This window comes from Plectropomus leopardus, chromosome 5, assembly GCF_008729295.1.
Source record: "Plectropomus leopardus isolate mb chromosome 5, YSFRI_Pleo_2.0, whole genome shotgun sequence".
NCBI lineage: Eukaryota > Metazoa > Chordata > Actinopteri > Perciformes > Serranidae > Plectropomus > Plectropomus leopardus.
In genome coordinates, this window is record NC_056467.1 from 16065666 (window position 1) to 16075006 (window position 9341).

The 9341-nt window shown below is 40.9% G+C and overlaps 1 protein-coding gene across 1 annotated transcript in view; it reads left to right on the forward strand.

Moving 5' to 3' along the window:
* Window positions 1-904: 904 nt before the first annotated feature.
* The window catches only part of trarg1a (trafficking regulator of GLUT4 (SLC2A4) 1a), a 20828-nt gene continuing 12391 nt past the window's right edge, over window positions 905-9341 (forward strand). Inside the window, exon 1 of the mRNA XM_042485991.1 lies at window positions 905-1327. Coding sequence (XP_042341925.1) covers window positions 920-1327 — 408 coding nt within the window. The 5' untranslated portion in view covers window positions 905-919. The remainder of the gene's footprint in view (window positions 1328-9341) is intronic.

Consider the following 9341-nt stretch of genomic DNA (forward strand, 5'->3'; position numbering starts at 1 on the left):
AATAAATAAATAATCAACCCTATGAAGTTATATGTCCCTCCCCCAAGCTAAAATAGAAACCATAAGTCCTTTAATAAATATTTGACATGCCTCTCCTGTTTTGCACAACCCCTCCCCTTTCACAAAAATGCACAGTCCCTAAAATTAATCCATAATGACGTAATTCTTTATTATAATGCATTTCGTAAGTGCTCATAAACTAATGGATATTTTTGGCTTGATTTTCTGTTAGTTTTTATTTAAATGAGGCTTTTATTTTGTGTTTTCGTCACCGGAAGTGTTATTTTAATGTGGGCACTGTGACATTGGTCCCAAGTTGAGTTACAGTCGTTGTGCTGCTGCGCCGTGGAGACAGAGGAGGAGAGGAGGAGAAAGTGGCTGATCTGGAGTCTGCTTTTGATCCATCCTCCTCTGTTTGAAAAAGGAAAGAGGGGCGCTCAGGCGACTTTTCAATGAGCAGACAGACTTAGAGCAGAGTGGTGGGGCTGGATCAATGCGCTCCTCTGACTGAATTGTTCCTGCTTGGATGTATCAGAGAGGAGGGGAGGTTTTCGGAGATGAGCCACACGGCGGATATGAAGGAAGGGGATGGAAAGTGAGTGAAGAGGAAGAATGATGGCCTCTCTGCAGGAATCACGCTGCTTTCATCTCCTCTCTGATTTTATTCTTTTGTTTTAACGGGCTTGGTCTGTAAGGTTAGATTTTTCAAATTGCCTTTTTTTTCATCCACCCACCTCACATCGGCTGGTGTTCACATTCATTCAGTCAAAGTTGAAAGATAAGTTGTAAAAACTTGCATCAGCTGTCATCTAATATTATGGGATGTCAACTGGTTTATAATAAATTTTAAACCACTTTTTTTTTAAAAAAAAAAAAATCTTCGTTTTTCGATTCAATTTGATACAATTAAGACTTGATCATGGCCATCAACACGGACACCGACTTCCTCAAGTCCAATTTAAGTGAAGGTGGAGGAGGCGCTCAGCCCGCGGACCCCCACGAGACGGAGAAACTCCTGGCGCTGACCACCGAGCCCGGAGGAAATGGGATGAAGATGTCCACCTCCTTCACAGTCAACATGGACAGCGACAGGGGCTTGGAGGCCGACCAGAACGGCCACAGCGTGGCGGTGAGGTCGGGCTCCGCGGGGCAGCTGGGCGCCGCCGCCCCACTCTCCCCGTCCAAGGCCAGTCTGAGCCGCTCCTCCACCGGGAACGCTACGGTCCAGGAGACCCCGAAGCCCCGGGATTATCTCATCCTTGTCATCGTGTCCTGCTTCTGCCCCGTGTGGCCCGTCAGCATCGTCGCACTGGTGTACTCCATTATGGTGAGTACCATCACCAAATCTACAAAAAAAAAAAAAAAAGCCACGTATCATTCAGTGCGTAAAGCGGAGCAGTAGCGATGCATGTTTTCTTAACCCTTTGAAACTTGAGCAAAATGGCTTAATTTCTTTCAAAAAATGGAGAGAGGACGACAATAATTTTCATGAAATTACTGAAAAGTTGGAAGACAATTACCTGAAAATATGCACAAAAAAAGCAAACCATATGAACAAACAAACAAAAAAGATAACAGGAAAATGACCTCAAAAAGTGATTTTTTTTTTTCCTTTTTTAAAATTTAAAATATTAACCCTTTGAAACCTGAGCAAATTGCACGGGAACAGGACGACAAGCAACTTAGCGAGAAATGGCCCCAAAATGGTCAAGAAATTAGTAAAAGATTGCAAGACAATAACCTGAAAATAAGCACAGAAAAAATAAAGCACAAAACAAAGAAACAAAACAAAAAGAAAACACTAAATATGGCCTCAAAAAGTGTAAAAAAAAATTCCTTGCAATATGATTGTAAATATATGAATAAGAGAAATATATGGGCATTTTTGCAAACAGAGTAAATAGGTGTATATATAGTAGTACACCATAATACATAATCCCTATAAAAAGAGCAATAGTGCCTTCTTTCTTACCAAATTCCTTGATAGATAGATATCAGTACATCAAGAAAAATATGTGTCCTTTTTTGAATTCATGAATTATTTTTGATCAGTACACATCCTTTTTTTTCTGTGAAGCATCAAAAAATAATGCCAAATTTGCCATTACAAGTTAACAGAGTCCATGGTGACATCTTAAAGTTACCCAATTTATTGGGCCAACAGTCCATAATTCTATTTATATATTAACAGATGAATGCTGCAAATCCACAACTTTGAAATGCCAGAGCTGACAAGTATTTGGTACTGTCATTGGATTAACCATGATAAATAATCAGTTAATGTGATTCACTGGAAAACACACACACACACACCTAGATCTCAGTGCATCATCAGCTTTCCCAGTGCTGAGTCCTCAGCTGCTGGTTGTTCTGGTTTCGAGGCGCTGACACTTGAGTAATCCCCTCACTGAAAGTTTCAGGATGGAGGGAATGCTGATACAAGATGCAGCTTAGACACTGAAGCCACGCTGGGCTGCCACAGATGCTTGATATGCTGCTACTGTTCAGTACTCTACAATCAATATTCTGAGGACACAATCCTCAACAAACAGTCTTTCCATGTGGCCTCTTCACATTCATGTTGTAGCATGTGCATGGAGTCTTTGTTGAGGGTGCTCTACCATCAAACTGAAAGCTGACACTTGTCTTGTTGTCACCCTCTGCAGTACTGAGAGGTCTGCAGTAAAGATGGTGGACGTGTTGTTAAAGGCTGTGAGAGGTTGTAGCTTGTTTCAATCAGCCAGTGAAAAATTCGGACAATGTCCCAGATAATCAAAAATGAGATACTTCTGATCTTGATGTGAAACGATGCAAACATGTCCTGACAAGCAGAGAAATGTGTCCATGTTGTGTTCGACATTTTAATGATTTTGAAGAGGATTTAGAAAAACTACAGATACGGTGCAGCGCTGACAGGCTACGTCTCATTGATGGTGACCCTTGCTTCACTTTGGCACATTATTATGTAATAAAAATGAATCGTTTATGCAATATGCCCGTGACATTGCAGTAAAGCTTAAAACACATTAATGAGAAGTGGCATCCAGCGTGCACACTTTGTCTTCAGATTACACTTGTGCAAGTTGATACAATAAAACATTCAGCCAGAGGAAGCTCCTATAAAAGCTGTAGAGGGCATCTGGTGACTGGCATGATTCAATTGTCCCAGACAATTAACACTGTACTGTTACAATGTCCGTATGTGCCTCCTTTAGACAAAAACTCAGATGTAGGAAGTTGATCTCATAAATTTATCAATTCAATATCAGATTTTTTTTTTCAAAAGGTCAAGGTTTGATGGGATAAGAACTGCAAATGTCCCAATATTTGCTCCAGTTAGGTAATAACAGACATAGCTCCAGGCCTGGTGATCAATAAGTTGCAATGTATTTGTTAGACTGCTGCACACACATCCAGTACACCATCTGCTCCTTATGAGACCCTGCAACAGTGATACTCAATTTACGGCCCACGAGAAAAATATGGCCCCTCATAGGGTGCCGGCTAACCCAGCAACCATTTTCTAATTCACAATAAAAATTAAGTGATTCACACTGTGAATTGTTTTTGTACTTTTAGTTTACATAAGGTGTCAGAATGCATAAAACAGCATCAAAATAGAGCTTTTTTATCAAAAGAAGTGCCAGTGGAGGATCCCCTGCAACCTCCTACAGATGTTCTAAAATCTGAGAAATGTCCTAAAATCCTTGAAATATCGTAAAAGCAAAGAAACTTCAGAAAATACAAGGAATATCCTAAAATCCTACATACTTCTTTAAATACTAGAAATGTCCTAAAATCCTAGAAATGTCCTAAAGTCCTTGAAACATGTATAGGGCTGCTGCGACTGGCCCCTGGCCTCCTGCCATTGCTATAAACAACCTTTCCACTTTCTAAGGGTGCTAACAAGAACCCACAAAAGGGGTCCAACTGATGACTCTTTCATATTCAAAAGATTTCATTTAGAACCCACCCAGGAGGTTGTAATAGTCATGAATTTATAATTGTTTTCAAAATTGTATTTGACATCCATTGATCTCTCTACCACTACTAATTTTTACCTTCAACAGTTAGCTGAGGTCAAGATAAGCACAACCAGCAGCTTTGGGCTTTATGGGTCTTCTAAAGTGCTGGTGCTGATATGGTTCAATGTAACCAACAACACTCCTGCTTCACAATTAAATTTTTAGGGGGATGATGATTTCGTGAAATCTTGACTTCAACAGCCTTTAATATTTCAGTGGCGCAGCAGGGTTGGTAACTGAAACTCGCTTCTAAATAAGAACCAAATAAGGAATTTTAGCAGACTATGTTGTAGGCCTTTTGTATTGCATTAATGATGATAAAGATATCAACCATGACAGAAAACAAGAACAATGAATTGAATATGAAGAGTTCAGATACATTTAAAACATAGTTTGAAACATAAGAAAGCACTGGAATATTTGTGGGCGAGAATATTTAACCCCCATTCTTTCAACAATCCTTAAAGAACCCTGTTTTCCAAAAAGGATTCTTTGGATGAAAAGTGGTTCTCATTAGAACTTTTAGACTGTGTTCAAACTGTAAGTGACACAGTAACAGGCTACAAGTCATTTTCTATGGAAGCTGACGACATGACGCTACAAACTCACACCCTACACTTGTAGCTGTGGACGGGCATGATGTGTCGATTACATCGCTTTGTTAGATGATGAGATGCTCGCTTTCTGTGCATTGCGGTGTGCACGGGGATGGTGAGGCAAAAAGTGATGTTCAGACATCGATGAAACACATAGATAATGTTTTTAACCAAATATAAACTTTAGATGACGTTCACTTGAGGTGCTTTGTGGCAAGTAGCAGAGACACACAAGCCTGTGAAGACGTAACTACATTAACAAGCACTTGAGCAACACAAGCTGGTCACACTGTTGCGTTGTCACTCATAGCATTAGCATTAAGAGAGCTGAAGCGAGGACTGAATGTAGGGCCCCATACATGTACGTGTACTCAGTGGTGCATGAAGCCAAGATGGTTCAACTGCCAAGTATAAAACGACCACGATGACCCAGGATTTATCAGCACTACTTCGGCAATGTGCAGCCTATAGAGCAAGTGCACTAGAGACTCATGAGTGTGGTCAAGCAGCTAACTTCCGCTGGCCAAACTAGCGCCCCGTTAGTTCCAATAGGGATAAATGGTTCATTTGAGCGGCTCTGCTAGATTTCACAAATGTTATCGGACTGAATAGATCAAATCCTGATTGTAAAACGAGTCAAGTCAAATCAAGTCATTTTATTTACAAAGCCCAGTATCACAAATCACAGTTTGCCTCAGACAGCTTTACAGCATACAACATCGCTGTGTCATTGAACCCTCACAGCGGATAAGGAACCCCCCCCCCCCCCAAAAAAAAACTTTAACAAGGAAAAAAACATTGTAGATACCTCAGGAAGAGCAAATCAGGAGGAATATCTCTTCCAGGATGGTCAGGTATGCATTGCAATAGATGTCACGTTTACAGAGCGATAGAATAACAGAGCACTCCTTGGGGGCCTGAGCATTAGTCTTAAACATAACCCATGAAGAACCTTTTCAGAAGCAAATGTCTGGGTAAAATCTCAGCACTTCAGAAAAAACCCTTTAGAACCCTTATTTGTAAAAGTGTTACTGAGAAGTACAAATAAATAAGGCTTTTGACACATTTGCATTACGTATCTGGCAGTATTTTACCAGGAGTCTTTTAGAGTTGTAACACTGTTGTGTCAGGATTTTAACTCCTGTTGGCTGATGGCAGCTTAGTTGCTATTGGCACAGCCATTTGTGTTTTTCAGCGCACTTTACTTCTGACACTATACAGCAGCCAGCACTCAGATCTACAGAGAAACAAGGCAAAGGCAATGCAGTAAACCCATTAGTACTGTAATATCACTCCTGTGGGCACTACACACCAAAGGGAATATCAGGCAGTATCCATGAGACAGTCTGTACTTCCCCGAGCCATCATCATGAACCCACTGACATTCACAACTCAGCCGCTTGCTAATGGCACAGAGAGTGTGTGTGAGAGAGAGAGAGATGGAGAGAGGGGGAGGCTTTGACAGAGGGCAAAAGAAAGAAAAGTGAAGGAGGGAGAAACTGGAGCTGGCCACTAACTCAATAAAAGGCGAGAGAAGTCTATTTAGTTTCTCTGCAGAGGGCAGATTGCAGCAGTTAGCCAAGCTCTGTGGCAGCCATCAGCACCCTGTCTCTTTCCTCAGGGTATGTGGAAAGGGGATACGGGCCTTGAAAAGAAGATCAAAACATCATTCGCTACAAGGGCAGATGGGTGTGAGAGAGACAGCAAATGGCTATAAAGCAGTTCCTATCACTGGATTAGGAAGGAATTGAATCACATACCACAGGGATGTCAGATAAGTGCAAGTGAGTCAGAGGAGGAAAACAGAGGTTTACAACACCCGCTGCGAACAAATGAATCAAATGTGGTTGATACCACATGATACAGCTCAAGAGTGCAAGCTCACAGCTAAGTGCTAATATTCCCCTCGCCCATGTGAAATGGATACTTGCTACTGGAAAGTTGAAGAGAAAAAAAATGCTGTTAATATGTTAATGGATCAGACGAAACAGCTCAGACTCCAGGAAACTGTAAAGACAAAATAAAGAGAATTCACTAACTTGAACTCTGAAAAGCCCTCTGTACACTAACATGCTCAGACAGCAGACAGACAAAGTTAGTCACCGGCTGGTGATTACAGCTGAGCATTTAGCAGCAAAACACACAAATATTTCCCTCAGGAGAAGGTAAAAACCCAATCAGCACTAAAAGGAACTTGAATTTTGGACTTACTTTCATCAAGTGGACACAAAACGTTTTCCAAGGAAATGCTAACATTGCTCTGTGTGTGTGGGTATGTAAATAGGCAGTTGTTTGCTAACATGATTGCCATAGCAATTTAATATGTTCATAATGTGTCAGTGTTGTGTTTCAGCTTGTTATGTTATCCACAAGTGGCCCAAGAAAAAAAAAATCAATGAATGCATCTTCAACCTCAATATAATATGACTGATTTGCCTTCGTCTCCCATCAAACTGTCATATGACCCTATTATGGCGGTGCAGATATAATCTTTTTGCCATGCTGCAGGAATGACATTTTTTTGTAGTTAGTTAGTGTTACCCTGGTTCCCTCGTCATAAAGCTTATGAAATTTATATTGCAGAAAATATCCTCTGGCAAACAAAACATAATAATACTTGCATTGTTTTTTTTCAGCAATGTAATCTTCACAAAGTAACACCACTTTTATGTTATTTGTTGTATAAATGCAATTGTCAGAAGTAAAAATATACGTATACATGTATAAACAGCACTTAAACAGGTTTGACATTAGCACCAGCCATCAGTCAAATGCTGGTAAAATATGCATCTGCACCAAAGTCACATTACTTAATGATGCTACTATAGACTGTGTATAAAGATGGAAGACACGCCCCCACTTACCCCAGCAATGCTGAAGTGAGGTTAAAAAATCTGAGATACGGGCGTTACCATCTTGAGAGGGTGATGTCATTGAGAGCCTGCATCTGCGCAGTAGCGATATCTGCAGTGAGGGAGTTCCTGCCAAAACACCCGTCCGACCAGTCGTGAGCAGCTGAATGCGAGCGCACTGATCATAAAAACAAACAGTTCAACAAACATCAGCGTGATGAGAACTACCTTCAGTGACAGAAACTGTCTTTGGGAAAAATGTATTTGGTGTGTACTTTGAGTTTTTAGTTTGGCCTGTGTCCATTCACATAACATGGAGGGGCGGGCCTTAGGACCTGTACTACAGTCAGACACCAGGGGGCGATCGAGAGTGAATAGCCTCACTTTGGGGGAGCTGTCATGTCTTTATAAACAGTTTATTGTTGTTAAGACAAAAAAAGCTGTAAAGCGTCATTACGGTGCTATAGTCTCATTTAGCCAATTGTTAGAAACCACCTTTTTAAAGACACCTAAAAATTTAAAAAATTCACATGGGACTATTTAAATATGTATTCTATGTAATAAACAAGAGGTGAAAATCGAAAAACTTTGCAGCAGAAATAAACATGTTTACAGCCTGGTACAAATAACGGTTTTGGTCTTCATAGCTAATTGCTCCCTTAAGCCCCATTCTTGGAGGAGAATGGAGGGTGTATTTCTCTATAACTCACCCATTTATAATTTACACAGTCTTTTAAAAGCACATAACTAAAGCCGTAGCAGCTTTGAGTGACAGGCTGTCAGCAAGCTGTCACCACAGTCTATAAGTCAGATCCACCCTTAACTTCTCCACAAATTCACCCTCTTATTCAAATATGGTCACCTCAAGTCACGACTCCAAACATCAAAGATGTCGATAACCAAAATGCCAAACTCAAGGCTATGCCCATTTTTTTTTATACAGTGTATGATTTTAACTAACCTTTATAAGGTTGTCACTGTAGAAAAACCACAACAAGCAGATAATGGAGCTGTACCAGTGATAGCCGATGTGCTGGCACTAAACATCAAATGAGACAATATCCCTGTTTTAAGAACAATCCTTTAGGGCCTCATTTTGACTTGTAAAAGGAGTCAGCATCTTTCTGCACTGGCAGATGGCGCATCGCTAACAACAAGACTGCCAAAGTTACATCCATCATCATCCACCACCACTTCCAGCAGCAGGACCACCTAAAAGCCAACTTCCAGCTGGCTGCCGCCACAGATCTCTGACAGATGCTCTGGTGGGGAAGGCTTGCGGCTGGCAAACGCAGAAGATGTGCAGTCAATTATGGGGATTGGAGAGGCAGGGGTAATAGGTTTTTACTGCTCGGACCAGCCTATCCCAGTAATGGGGAGGCCCAAACTGCAGGAGCGTTATTGCACGCTCGGCAGATTTGCCTGTGAAATATGGACTCGCAGTGGTGCACTGGATGAATGTCTGTGAATGTGTGTGTGTGTGTGTGTGTGTGTGTGTGTGTGTGCGGGTGGGTGGGTGGGTAAATGACTTCTTATTAGCAATCTAATACTGCAGATATAGTGGAAAAGCACTTTATGCTGTTGTTGACAAGCATATGAAGCCTATGAGCCTACCTGCTCATTATAATAGAAAATAGATATGTTTATTACTTACAATGTTAAACCGGACCAGGTAATGATATTTTCATTCAAAATTGGATATATAACGGAGGCTAAGCCGTTTTGTCTTCAAACGATCAGCTCAGCGTCTGCCCAGTTAGCATAAGCTAACACAGCAGCAGTGGTTAACATCAGACACCAAGCTGGTAAATGGCCTGCTGCTTTATAAAATGCTTTATAATTCTATAAAAACAATTAAAAAAAATTCC